This window comes from Rhipicephalus sanguineus, chromosome 8, assembly GCF_013339695.2.
Source record: "Rhipicephalus sanguineus isolate Rsan-2018 chromosome 8, BIME_Rsan_1.4, whole genome shotgun sequence".
NCBI lineage: Eukaryota > Metazoa > Arthropoda > Arachnida > Ixodida > Ixodidae > Rhipicephalus > Rhipicephalus sanguineus.
The window spans coordinates 99,137,612-99,152,401 of record NC_051183.1 but is presented as its reverse complement, the minus strand read 5'-3'; the positions used below and the strand labels follow the sequence as shown (position 1 = coordinate 99,152,401).

Below are 14,790 nucleotides of genomic sequence, written 5' to 3'. Positions count from 1 at the left end.
CACATGTTCATGTCAACGCCGTTACAATGTAGTACTCAACAAAACAAATATCTTTGTGAAATCAGACTTTCATTATAAACAGCATGCTAGCATCGAAGACGAGTTTGTAATAAGGTCTGTGCAGGATCGGCACATGCAAGATGCCATTTACTGGAACTGGAAATTGCCAGAGTCTTACTCGAAAAATCAATGCATGTGTTCCATACATTTACTATATTACTGCGCAGTACATATGAAGGAAGGGAATATGGAGGGCTCATTTGCTTGCTTGACACAACCTTAATGAAAACCAGCAGATAATGAAGTCAAGTAAGGTATAGTGGACGTTAATTGTGCTGTTTCTTTCATATAGATGTGAAGAAAGTAAAGCGAACAAAGAGACAACTTGCCGGCGGCAGGGACCGAATCTGCAACCTTCGGATTACGTGAACGTGCAACCTTGGGTCACTATGTGCAGTACATAGCGATTCAAATGTAAGAACTGGCTTGCACGGTAGCCGACACTTTTCGAGACGCCAATGAGCACCGAGTGATTGCTTGGAGGTCAAATTCACCCACAATGCATCACAAGAGAAGTTAGTTTTGTCATATACCACAGTGTCTTGAGTACCCACTGGTTGTGTAAAATACCACCAGCTGTCATGTATAGTGATTATGGCTAGGGTTGCCACCTTTTACCGAAAAAAAAAACTGGCCCTTCAACGGGGGGGGGGGGGGGGGAGATTAAAATAATGTCGAACAATAGACGCTATGTCAATTATTCGGCATGCAGTGCCATTTAATGTGACATTGCTTTCATTGAGCCAAATAAACCCACTGCACAAACAAAAGCAGCACACTCAGCTAACCAACTAGCCTAATTGCTGACATAAAAGTACCCGTGATTGGAATGACGCTTCACTTATTACTCTGAATGTGCTGCACTGAAAAGGAACCACAATGCTTCGTCCATAAAAAAGCTCTTCTCTGCGTTTGAATCCAACAGGCCAGTGGCATTATAGACACAAAGGAACGTTAAAATGTGCATATGCCACAAAACTGTCGGATATTCATGTACAATCGCTAGACTTGAAGGGATCCCAGAAAGTGGTTGACTAATAGCGTAAGAGTTTTGGTGATTGACGATAAATATTTATCGTCGTAGTTGTTGGAATGACGCTTATAAAACACACAAAAAAAATATTCGCGATATTATGACAACAACAACAAAAAAAAAACTGGCCGATGATGGCCGGTGCGGACCGGCAACCAGCCCACCATCTGAAAAACCGACCTGGCCGGTCTAAAACCAGACAGGTGGCAACCCTAATTATGGCATATATTACTGTAATCACCAAGCATTGCACATGCAACCAATCATGCAACCAATCATGCACATGCACGAAAAATCTCCCGAAATTTCCACAAAAAAACAAAACAAATGAACTGGACTCACTCTCCATGCTTTGGTCTTCGGGTGGCTCGAGAAGATCCTTGAAGGTCACGTTCTCATGAACTTCGACCCCCAGGAGAAGCGCGACTTTGAGGAGTATCAGCTGTAGCTGCCTGATGCCTGCGCGCAACAAAAGACACTGTCAATATTTGTACACAATAGACCCAGAAACCTTGCCCATAAACTTGCCTCACATTAAGATATTCTAATTTAGAGTAAAACTCATTTAATATAATGACCCGATCAGGCAACAAACGAGCAAAAATATCAGCACAGAGCGCAATCACCAGCACACTGAGCTCAAGGTGGTTGTTGCTTTAACAGAATTTTAAAGCTGAATAGAAGAATAAAAAGTATTTTTTTTACTTTGATGTAAAAAAAATAGTAAATAGGAAATAGCAAATAATGTTATAATAAATATAATAACAAATAAAACATACAATTGACTTTCGATTGTCAATTACACGAGGGTGGAACATATCAACTATGTTGCCGTGGTAAACATGCTTGAGGGGAACTTCACTGATAAGCATCATTTCCAACAGGAGCGTAACTTGTTCTTATCAGTAAGCAGCTTGGCCAAATGATAGATCTTTAGAGATTACTTTAAAAAAAAAAGAGGAAGAAAATTAGTATTCTGAACGTGAACTTGAGCAAACCTTGCACACGTTTCTATCTAGCAGTAATATGCATCCTTTTTTGCCCTGTTTAGCTACTCGCTAGACCAACAAACCAATTAGCCCAAAGCAATGTGTTTGCGAAGGCTTTTCATTAACCCTTCCGCGCTCGAATTATCTTTTAAGAAATGTTCCGTAACTATCCGACTTTTTTGCTAGTGTTCTATGGACTTGACACACCAGACTAACCAAAGAAATGCATTAAAAACAGTATTTAGAAAAACAAAATAGAAGAAAAAGAAAGGTGGAGAAAAAGCTGGCTTCCCTGCACAGCTTGCACTCAGTTTTCATTGCAGTATTGTGGTGAAAAACGGTACTACAGCATGGTAGCACCATGTGTGCATGAAAAAGTGGCGCACGAAAAATATAACTGGACACATGGACTTGTTAGATCATCTCTGGCAAGAGAAATTAGGACATTTTGCTGGAATGATCTGAGTTCGTCACGGTAGTACGCGTGAAAAACATGGAGACGTGCTAAGGCTGCCTATGGTAGTTAAGGGGTCGACTGTTGTTCATGGGCATGACTAAGAAAGTAAGATGCAATGAGAAAAATGTGCAACTGTGAAAGAAAAAGAGCCGTAGTTTTAAATGCACTTAGCAACAGAAAAATCTCTCATCATCATCATCACGCACAGTCGCAGGCAATATGGAAGGAAACACCGAGTTTGTGTTTAAGCAATGATTACTACTCGTGATGTGCGGATACGAATGCGACGTACGATTCGCACGAGGTACATTTCTGTTAGAACATTTGGTGCTATGGAAACTTTTGCTCTTGGCAGCTGCGTTTAGCCGCAAATGGCCTCTTGAAGATAATTTCAATGTTCCCTTTCATATTGTTCTTGACTGTACTTACAGAATAAAAGAACCATGTTAGCCTAGCCTAGTACATAAACAGGAAGACAGCAGGATGACCATCCTTGTCTTCGCGTTAACTGTCACATTTTAACCCTTTGCACTCCAAAACCTTTACCCGCTATCCTTTCATTCCGGTCCGAAACTAAAGAAATCAAAGGTCAAGTGAAAGAAGTTTGCTAACTCATTTAGATATGGTGCATAATGCAATGAGAAAATGCATACGTGAAGCAGCCACGAAAGAACTTGTCAAGCAGTGCCCGACCACGGACCACTGCCGCCGTGTTGCGTTGTCGGGAGCGGCCCGACAACAGACCGTGAAGGGTTAAATGAAAAATAGAAAAGTAACGACCGAAAGGTCGTCCACCACTCACTGATATGGTCGATGGACCCCGCGCAGAACTTTCCGAAGAACTTCTTGGCCCCAAGGCTCCGAAGGTCATGAATGACGAAGGGCCACAAGTGAAGGACGTTGTTGCGTGAGAAACGGTCCCGCTTCTCCAGCACGACCACCTTGGCGCCCAAGAGCTGCGCCTCGATAGCCGTGCGGAGGCCGCACGGACCGCCTCCGATGATTAGAACCTGGATGGGTAGGGAATGGTAATAAATTGTGGCGGTGTAAAATGCTCCACGACAATCTCGCACTTTGAACAACATGAGAAGATGTACAGTTGAGCCCAATATTAGTTGTAACATGCTGCCCACAGTCAAAGTGGTGCCAACATTGCACGGTAGCGCCAACATAGAAAACGATCAGCGACGTAAACACTGTTTCGACTACTGGCATTTGGAAAACCAATTTCATGTTTGCTGATGTTACCGTATAGGTTTGGTTCAACCATTGCCACCATGTTGCAACTCATATTCAGCACCACTGTGCCTGCAAGCCTAATACAATGATGAAAAATTGTTGGATAGGAAGTGAAGCCAGAGCCAACGTTTCCAACAAAAGGACCTGTCATCCTCGTGGACAAGTCCTCTTGTCAGAACGTTGGCTTCAGGAACAGTTGCTATTCAGCGATGTTTCATCCCTTCAAGCTTTCGTCTCCCCGTGAGCCTCCGTCTTGTTTGGATAATCGATACAATGTCACTTAGCAAATCAATATCTAATTATTAAAATCACCTTTAGCCACTCTGACGTCAATACACCTGTGATACACACACCTGAACACCTGTCACATGCTGCGCATGTAACAGCAGCCCCTGCAGCACAGAAGCCAGGGCCAGTGTAGGACCTATGTTTGGTAACACTGTCTAAATGTTGGACAGTGTGACCAATGTTGCGTATGTTGTCACATGGACAGCGTGACCAATGTTGTGACAGGTACAGTGTGAACAACATTGTGACCATGTGACCAATGCTGTGACATGACTATGTGACACTGTGTGAATAACATAGGACAGTGTGACCAATGTTGTGACATGGTCGTCCAGTGGGACGACCATGTCACACTGTCCCATGGTTGGGCAGTGTGAACAACATTGGTCACAGTTAAAGTGCTGCTGGGGAAAAAATATGAAAGAGCCAAGAGAGAGAGAAAAGACTCCACATACCCGCATGCCCGCACAAGCCTTCCCCCGGTTGTAGCATTTGTGGGCTGCCCGCTTGTCCAGCTTGGCCCAGAGAGAGGCGGCTCGCCACGACCGTAGCTTTACCTTGAGCCGCGGGTAGAACACCGGCAGGGGCGACGGGCTCAGCTGTAGCACGTCGCACATCTGTGAGGATGGAGACACCAACACACAATTTCTTCAATCCTGGCGATAAGGGCATGGCGATAGGGCTGTTTTTTAAAGTAAGAGTACCACAATAGCTAATATTTTTATGTAGTAAAATGTTTTACCAACTTGAGAAAAATGTAAAAGTGAGTATGGACAGATTGTATGAGAAAAATAATAGTTGATTTGTTATTACGTGAATAAATACATACACATATTAATGTATTAAATGAAGAAAACACCCTCCGACAACCCCTGCTCGTCAAAAGACACTAAGAAAGTGGCAAAATACTAATGATGAAGTGAGCTCTTCATAAACCAAAAAGTCATAGTTTGCGTGATGAGCTGAGGTCGGCAAGAACCCTTGGTGGCTGACAGAAGCAACATGTTTTTTGCAGGTGTTCATTATACAAAGAACATAAGATTGTTGTGATCACAAATGTGAAGTTCTTTCCATAACTGCTATGTGAACATATCAAGTTGAACAAAGAGGATATAAAAATTTTCATGCAAGGAAAGATTTACATTCACCGAGCGCAGTGCGCTAGAAAGAGAATTATTGGGAACCTCAATAAGTAGACTTACTGGTTGATTAAAAAATGCGCCCTAGCTTAGGAATTGAGCTCTGGACCACTGATATTCTGAAGTGGTCATTAACCATATGAGCTAATCAGGAGCTCAGCTAATGGCAACACAGTGCTGATGTTATTCACATCTCAGTGCTGGGCAATTAATGCACCAAATTACTTGTGGCAAGTCCATGAGTCACAAGTCCTTTAGTTGTTCACTCTGTAGAACTGTGCATGTGGAATAATGACATTACAAGAACAATAACAGTGGCAGGAAAATAATGATATCACTAAAAGCCAGGTCACAAATGAATGTGCATCACTTACTCAGAACCCTGTGTAATCTTAGCAACTGTGATTACAAAAATTATTCCATAGTTTCATATGTTTACTAATTTAATCTTAAGTTTAATGACTCTATACTTGATAAATCTTTGAATCTCATTTTGCTTGCCAATGGGAGCAATTTGAAACGTAGCCTGACCTGTGCAGCAAAGCACTACATTACAGAAATTTTTATCAGCCTTTATGATGCAAACTAACCCATTATGCCATTTGTGGTTTCTCTAAGAATGCCAACTCTTATCTCCAATATTTCTAATATCCTGCCTGTGAGAATGATTTAAATTGGGCATGTACTAAGCATAACACACATACTAATCATACATACGACTAGTCCCTCTCGACTGCCTAGAGTGCTCTCACGAGGTGGTTTACGCTCTGCTTGTTGACATGAAGTGGTTAATTCAGAGTGCCTGGTTAATTCAGGATGCTCGAAAGCATTCTGACCTTTAAGCTTGGGGTGAAACCAAGATACAGCAAAATTCCAACGACAATGTCTCCTCCAAAAGTTCTGGGAGCTGCTGAACATTTAGCACAGACATGGATTCTTTGGTTCCAATGGGGTTCTTTGATTTGTTGTCCCGCACTTCCCAGGACTGCCTGAGGTATGGCATGTGCAGCGCTCATTGACTAAAAGCAACACATTGGGGGCAAAGTTCGGCAGTTATGGATAACATATCGAAAGGCCGCTGCACTTGCAAGCCTAGTTGTAGTGCGGTACAAACCAGTAGAATGTATCACGAGTCTCGCCTGTGTGTCCCCCGTCTACTGAATATTCACCCTCAGTTCTTTAGGAAGCATCTGCTTTGAGCCGGAACACTCACAAGCGATCAGGACCCTTGAGATAAAGCACGAAAAAGACAAGAATGGAAAGGAACGAAGAAACAGGATGACACGCTACTAGCAACGGAGGCTCATTCAAGAAACACAGAATGATATACACATTGAGCAAAAGCTTTCTGCACAATTTTTTCATAATTTTAAAAATAATTTTTCTGCACCTGTGCGTGCCTCTTTTAACCTGTCAAAAATGTTTCGCTGTATGTGTATATCATTCTGTATTTCTTAAATAAACCTCATTTGCTAGTAGCGCATGGTCCTGCTTTCTTCGTTCCTCTCCGTTGTCTTTCTTGCGCTTTACTGCAAGATGCCTGTTTACCAACTCGCGCAACTGTTCCTGTCAGTTCAGAAAGTGACACAGTGACCAAGAAGTGACACAAAGCAAGGCAGAACACAGTTGAAGAGGCGCTCTCACCTGCCGGTAGGTGGACAGAGCCGTTTTGAAGGTGCCGGCGGACACGAACTGGTCGAAGATGTCCGAGGCCAGTGCACTCTCGGGGCTCATGGCCTGGGGCAGCCCCGTGGGGGTGCCCCTTGCGCCCCGCATGGCCATGGTGACCGTCCCCTCCTCCTCCCCCTCCTACTAGCTACCGGACGTCAATGTCTTCTCCTCTGCATGGCTGCTTTGACACCCACCATCCTGCAAGAGGACAGGCATCTGTATGAGGGAGCCGATCCAGCTCAAAGCTTACCCCCGTATTCAGAAACGCTCCTCGACTCGAACTTGACTTGCCACCGCCTTCAACACGTTTCAAATGCGCTGCCTTTAGGCTGTGCCAAGGCAGCACAAACGCGTTTCGAACGCGCTGCCCAAGGCGGTGGCAAGTCAAGTTCAAGTCGAGGAGCGTTTCTGAATACGGGGGTTAGGGTACAAGTGCGCACAGCACTCGTTGCTTCATCATCGACTTGTAATGTACACAGACCAATACGGCTCACAGACCCTAAATTTTCGCATTTCAATCGTGAATAGTGTACAGCAGATATACCTTTCTACATCATTAGCAAGTCTTAGTACTGCCTACATTGCATCTGTAGTGGCATTGCATATGTAAGAATGTCAGGTTTTGCATAGTGCGCATGAGCAAAAGTTCTGAGCGCGTCTTTATGAGAATGTGTCATTCTCACGTATGCAATGCCATTACGGACACAGCGTACACAATACTAATACTTGCTACTGTATTATGATCAGCTTATCTAGCTCGAATATCAACGTACAGCAGCGCACTCTCTGTATCTCCTCATCATAATATATGCACTCCTGAGAAAAGTTCGCGCCCTTGGAACCTTGTTCCCAAACAACAATCATTATCAATCTTGCATACTTCTTTTAATGCTGCGTGCCTCGCCATTCCAGGTCACAAATCATCATCATCAGCCTGTCTACGCCCACTGCAGGGCAAAGGCCTCTCCCATGTTCCGCCAATCAACCCGGTCCTGTGCTTTCTGTTGCCACGTTATACCTACAAACTTCTTAATCTCATCTACCCACCTAATTTTCTGTCTTCCCCTCACGCATTTGCCCTCTCTTGGAATCCAGTCAGTTACCCTTAATGACCACCGGTTATCCTGCCGACGCGCTACGTGCCCGGCCCATATCCATTTCTTCTTCTTAATTTCAACTATGATATCCTTAACCCCCGTTTGTTCCCTGCCCCACTCTGCTCTCTTCCTGTCTCTTAAGGTTACACCTATCATTTTCCTTTCCATCGCTCGCCGCGTCGTCCTCAATTTCTTGAGGACAGGTACTTAGGACAGGACTTAGGACGTCTACTTAGGACAGGTAGTAACCGCGGAGCCGAACCATGAGAGTGAAATAACTAGAAGAATAAGGATGGGATGGGGCTCATTCGGCAAGCATTATCAAATCATGAATGGCAATCTACCACTTTCCCTCAAGAGGAAGGTATATAACAGCTGCATCTTACCGGTAGTTACCTACGGAGCAGAAACCTGGAGGCTTACAAAGAGGGTTGAACATAAATTGAGGACAACGCAGCGAGCGATGGAAAGGTCACAAATAGTTTGTGCATTATCAGCATAACACAGCGTACATGGCAGGTATGTAGTGACAGTAGAGTTTACTTTCAGTACTATCAGTACTATCACATTCAAATAAACAATCATTTTTCTTCAACACTTCTACCGTGTTACATTTATTGTCTTCTCTTTTTACAGCCACGAATTTCATTTCTCTCATGCTTCCTTTTTGGAAGTGATTAAGTAAGTTTTGCAACAAGTAAGAAAGTTGACAACAAAGCACAAAAAATACCTCCCTTATTTCATAAGAAAGAGAAATGCAACGACAGATAAAAGCGTCGCGGAAACGAGTGTCAGCTAACCCCGCTGCCTCAGCCTTCGGTTTATCTCACGTGTATACATGTACACTGCACTCGACGCACAGCCCGCAGTGTTTGTACAAGGACGAATAAAAATAACAGGCGGTGTGAGAACACCTGGCCCTGGAGGTTGTTGACAGTAATGGGGCAACACTCGTAAGAGCCAATGTCGCCTCGAAAATCGCATTCGAAATCATAGACTGTTCCAAGCAATGTGGGGAGTCCCCACTATTGTGCTTATCCACCAGCTGTGGGATTATTATTTTTTTAAGTCCAAAAAAAAAAGAAGAGTAGCATTAAATATTCTGCAGGATGTTTGACGTAGCGGCATCTGCTGCGGCTGCCAGATAACAGCATAGCAGGTCTCATGCGTCAGCACAGATGTTCAGTGGAACCTCCGTGCAGTTTAAACCGAGAACAAAAGCAAACAAAAACTGAATTCTTCATGCAGCTATGCGTACAGCGCTGATATCCCACATTGACTGCTGTTTCTTCGTACTCCGCCTGACATTATGATAGAGACAGTATAGACTGCTGCCTGTCAACAAGGACAGATATATGAAATTCAAAAATGATTACGGACAGGAATAGCTTGTTGGTACAACGATATAGGCCCTGCTGGCTGTATCCAAGATCAAATAGTGTCAGGGAACTGTGCGTAGTCATTAAGTGTGAAAGTATGATGAAAATCAAGATCCTAGTGACATAGCACTCATGGAAAGTTTTGAGAAAAGGCCTGCAGTTCTTAACGAACATCACTGTCGCAATACCCAAGCAAATGAAACAACAATGAGGCCATTGCTGTGGTTATCAATTCTTGTTTCCAGTCTTGTTTCATTTTCTATTGTAAATGCATTCAGGATGACTCACCAACTCGCTTGTTGTTTACTACCTTACCATAGGAGGTGATTACCAGCATGTGCAAGTACACACTCATGCACATGCCGAAATTGTGTGAAACTAACAACTGGTAACCATTGGAAAGTCGGCATGTTACGCTGAACACAGCTTAAACTGCGATGCCACACCCAGAAACCTTGTTGAGAAGCCAATTCAACTAAGTGTCAGCAGATATTCAATGCAATGTACATGTTAGCAAACAGTCCAACCCGCTTAGTGACATTTTTTGAAGCATAATGTTTTAACATAGAAGATTAACTATGAACTAATGAGGGATAACAGACATCACACATTGTGATAAGAAAGCATGACTTATGAATGTATATTGTTCAACAGGTGAGCACACAGCAGATATAATTAGAACGATGCACCGCATGGTAACTTCCCCGCATTTCTTAGCGATAAGCAGCAAACTGGAAAGAATCAGAAGTGCTCAAACATCTATATGATAAAAAGTGTTGCATGATATGAATTTGCATGATATAAATTTGCTTGAGGAATGGAAATTCCATTTCAGCTGAAAAAATGTGGGACATAGGATGCAGCAAACCTTACTCTATGTGAGTGCTGTGCCGTGGCTTTGTGGTTACGGTGCTTGGCTGCTGACCTGAACGATGCAGGTCCGATACCAGCCGGGGTGATTGCATTTCGATGTAGGCGAAATGCTAGAGGCCCTTGTACAGTGCAACGCCGGTGCACATTAAAGAACCCCAGCTGGTTGAAATTACCCGAAGCCCTCCACTGCGGAGTCTCTCATAGCCCGTGTCGCTTTGGGATGTTAAACCCTCTAAACAAACCAACCAACTTGATGCTATATGCAAAACCAGCTTGTTATCAGGGTCAGCTCTCCATAAAAAGGAACTCTGTATGCAACGGATTATGCAAATAGCTAGAAAACAAGGCTGGCTTGCTACTTATTTCGGGTCAGGATCTGCACGTTACACTTCTGTATGCTTGGTGACTTCACAGGATATAATGTTAATCAGCATTCTGGGTGGTAACCTAAATCCCAATTGAGGTTAGTGCTGACCTCCTGCTTACAGACTACAACTAAAATAAAACCCAAGTCTGAAGTGCGACCATATACCTCAGCTCAAAATTCAGATCTCGCTCAGCCGGCTTTCACAGCGTACTGTCACAATCATGATATTAAATCACTACACTTTCTTATTGTTTTCACTTGAATGCGTGTGCTTGTATAAATAAGCCTTCTGTTGTTCAGTAAATTTCAGTATGAGTACAGCGTTGAGTCCTCGTTTCCCTTTAAACGTCTCTGTCACCAGCATGGTGTGCCAATTTCCGTCATGACTACATGTTACTATAATATGCTCTGCCACCTGACACTGTCTATATTTTGTTCAAACGATGATTTCTTCCATGTTTAATGAATGTGCTTTTGCGTGCTAGTCCATATGAACAGTATCCTCCCTGCTGCAATGTGTTATGGCGAAGCAGGTACTGAATAAATGGATGTGAGGACTGCTCCGAGAGATTTTTTTTTGTTGCTGCACAGAAGCTCCAGTTCCTCAACGAATGCACCCGCACATAATTTCCAATCAATGATTCCTAGTCATCCATCAACTATGGCATGCCTTTATGTACAATACACGGGGATTGAAACATGACAATCTAGGGCTAAGCAATGCACGTACTTTCCTACAGTCTTCAGTCCGTGTCATAGCGGCGTAATTTTGACTCCGAACACTTACACCGGAGCCAACATCACCTTTAACGGCCACATTTGTAGTAACGTGATGCAGTTACCTCAAGCAACAGTGCATACCATTTAGTATACTAAAATTTTTGATGTCGCATTTGAATCCGCGAATATTGTACATAGCCTCTATACTAACTGGTTCTCAACTATTATTTCTCAAGGCCCACGATGTTCACATACCTCGAAAGCTATGTGTGGTGCGGCAGTATTACACTTGTCTGTCCTTCAGTGAAAACAACACTATATGTTCATCAGGTAACATGTTTTGGCAAAGTCATTTCTATGTTGCCCAGGATAATTCAAAGCAGTCAAATATCATCTGCAAGCTTCCCAGTTATTTGGACATCAACAGCGAATGGTATGATACATCCACATCTCTATGTGTAGTAGCCCTAACTAATTTTTATATAAAACAGACACCACACCAGCTTCGTATTTCATGGGGACTCCACAATGTTAAAATATTTCATATTCAACTCGATATTCCAAGCTCCTTTTCTTTGTTTCTTTTTTCTCGAAAAGTCATATTGATACAATTAAAAAATTTTACTATTTACACACCCTTAGTGCTAACCTTGACCTAGCCAACTGCAATATTAGACTGAGTCAATGCTAACTAGCACTGCCCTGTTTTCAATGCCGAACTTGGCCTTGCAAATGTGTTATGTTGGGGGTATGTACAGATGGGTCCACTGTTAAAGGGAACACTTGCGTTTCGGGTATGTCTGGATTTCACTCTCCTGCAAAAGCATAGTGGCTTAGATTTAGATAACACTACTGGTGGTTGACAGTTCTGAACCCTTACGATAGACTAGTAATGTGCACGAACAATCTTTCCGTATCCACTAGCGGTTAGGGGGCCAACAAAATAAAAAGTTGCTCATTCGAGTGTTCCCTTTAACAGCGGACCGTGCTGTACGTGGGTATCTAAGGGAATGCTCAGATGTCCCGACCTCCTTTTCAATTCCTGTCTCTCCATAACTCTGGAAACCCACGTGAATTAAGACCAACACATGCCTGAATTTGAATGCTTCTTGTAGAGAAAAAGAAGGAACGAAAAAACTGTGCCGTTAGAATGCTGACTGGGATGCCAATAAATTTATTATTGATCACCAAACATATGTGCAGTCGTCATCGTTTTGTAATAATGACCAAAGTGTTCAGTGACAACTGTCAATCATGACCGTAGTGTTATTGATGCCATTTCCCCCCCCTCCCCCCCTTCCCTTCAAGGGGTCGCGAGAAGCAATAAATAATGATCATCATCGCATCAAATTGATTCCAAAGTGGGACCCGCCCTCGGAAAAAAAGAAACTGGATCCGCGCCCAGTAGCGGGTGCATTACTCGGTTAATACGAACTTCCGCTAAAGACGAACATAATTTCACGGTCCCTCGGTGTTCGTCTTATAAACAGGACGGGAGGGAGGGGGGGGGGGGGAAGGGGGTCCACTGTATATACGTAATACTCGCGGGCGCCCTTCCTTTCCGGCCGGGGAATGCGGCAGCAGCCAGCGAGCTCCGTTGCACGCTGGCGCGCGCGCGGCTAAAATGAAGACGAGGTCACGGCCGTGTGTTCACGGGAGCGCGGAGAAGTGCCCCGTCTCCCTTGGACACCGAGAAAGAAATAAAGAACTACGAGAAAGAAGAAATGCCTCCGTTCGCCACGCCTCGGAAGCCGTACACCTCTCCTCCTAGATAGCCACCCTACTCTAGCTGCACTGGGTGCGTAGAGAGAGAGAGAAAGGGAAAGAGAAGGGGGAGAGAAGGGAGCCGTACACTTCTCTCCCTGCACTGGGTGCGTAAAATGGAGAGGAGGAAGAGAGAAAGGGGGAGGAAAGAAAGGGGTGTTTGATACGCGGCCGGGCAGCTGGGCGATCGTATCGCCGTCGATTGGGAGGCCGGACGGCGCGATGGCCAAACAAGCGCGCGCTCCCGCTGCCGCGTGCTGTTGCCGCCGCGGGCTCGCGGGCCACAAATCAGCGCGCCGTGCCGCCTCCGCAAAACGAAAGTGACAAGGCGCGCGCGCTCAAGCCTCTGCACTGTAGACCGCCGGCGACGAAGGAAAGAAAAAAAATAATAAAGAAAACCGCGTGTAATCTTAATTGGAAGCGGCGCCCGCAGGACTCGGTTCTGTTTCCGCGCGGGCGACGGATACTGAATGCTGTTGAGTTTGCGGACGTAGTTTGTTATCGGGAGTGCCGACAGTTGTTGCTGTGCAATTCTACGATAGAAAAAAAAAAAGAAGAAGAACAAAGAGGCTTGGAAAGGGGACCACCAGCTGGCAGCTGTAATCAGCTAGGGAGAAGCGATGCACAGGCACGGCGAGCGTTCCAGCGCGGCCACGGCTTTGAGTGCACAGTGAAAAAAACTGCACGATAAACACACGACAAGAAAGACCATGCAGGACTAGCGCTGGTCTTGTTTGGTATTTAGATCTTGTGTTTTTATCGCGCTGTAGCTCAATTTCATACGTTCGCAGACTACAACCTAAGAAAAAGAAGTTAAGCTCCGCCCACACCAACTGCCGTCCTATCCAAACAGAATTTGCACACGGGAGCCCCTTTCGCTCATTTTCGTGACGTCAAACACTTTGCGAGTTTAATGTTTTGACATATGTTCGCATCCATTGGCATAGCCAGAGCGGTGAAGGGGGGAGGGGAAGAGGTTAGACACCCCCTCCCCCTTTCCCGGCGGATGGGAGTGAAGGGGGTCGAAGCCCCCCCCCCCCCCCCTGAAAACAATTTTTGGCTACACCCCTCCCAGTAACCAAAATGACATCCTGTAGACGTCCCGAAGATATCTAATTTCGGATATCCGTGGGATATCGCAAACACCTCCGAATATCTCTCACGGGATATTTTGGCCTCATCGCGTCGCGCTGCTTCGAGGCCGAAAATTGAGGCGTCCCGACACATTTTTTTTTCTGAGATTCTGACATAAGCATTCAGTCAAACGCGATATTCTAGAAAGTAACAAATATTTTTTTTTGTATCCACATATTACCAGATAGAAAGTACTTGCGTTGCGTTTACAGAGGTCAACGGCAGACAGGTGCACCGTGGTTCTAATGGAGGAGCTTACTGTTAGGTTATAACGGACAACAGCTTGGAACTTGCGAATTCCAGTAAAAGCTTCCGCCCACAAATTCGCGCTGAACCTTGCACGCTTATTCATTCACTTCAGTTCGAAAGCCCTATTCCCGCTGAACCCGCTTTAAGTGCTTCGCTAACTGAACGTCAGGCGAAAACTCTTTTTTTTCTTCGAGGTAAAATATCATTTGCCTGAGCACTGACAAAAGGATCCCGCTACAAAAATTTGCGGCAGAACGTTCATGTTCCATTTTTAAATAATTAAAGGAGCTTCGCAATAGGGGTGCCAAGCCTGAAGGAAGTGCAGAGCTGC

General features: G+C 44.4%; 1 protein-coding gene across 1 annotated transcript in view; it reads right to left on the bottom strand.

Annotated features, from left to right (window-relative positions):
- LOC119403408 (F-actin-monooxygenase MICAL3-like) overlaps positions 1-14,790 on the bottom strand; it is a 152,537-nt gene that overhangs the window by 120,894 nt on the left and 16,853 nt on the right. Inside the window, 4 exon segments of the mRNA XM_049418315.1 lie at positions 1,436-1,552; positions 3,342-3,549; positions 4,522-4,683; positions 6,850-7,074. Of these exon segments, the coding sequence (XP_049274272.1) occupies positions 1,436-1,552; positions 3,342-3,549; positions 4,522-4,683; positions 6,850-6,987 (625 nt within the window). The 5' untranslated portion in view covers positions 6,988-7,074.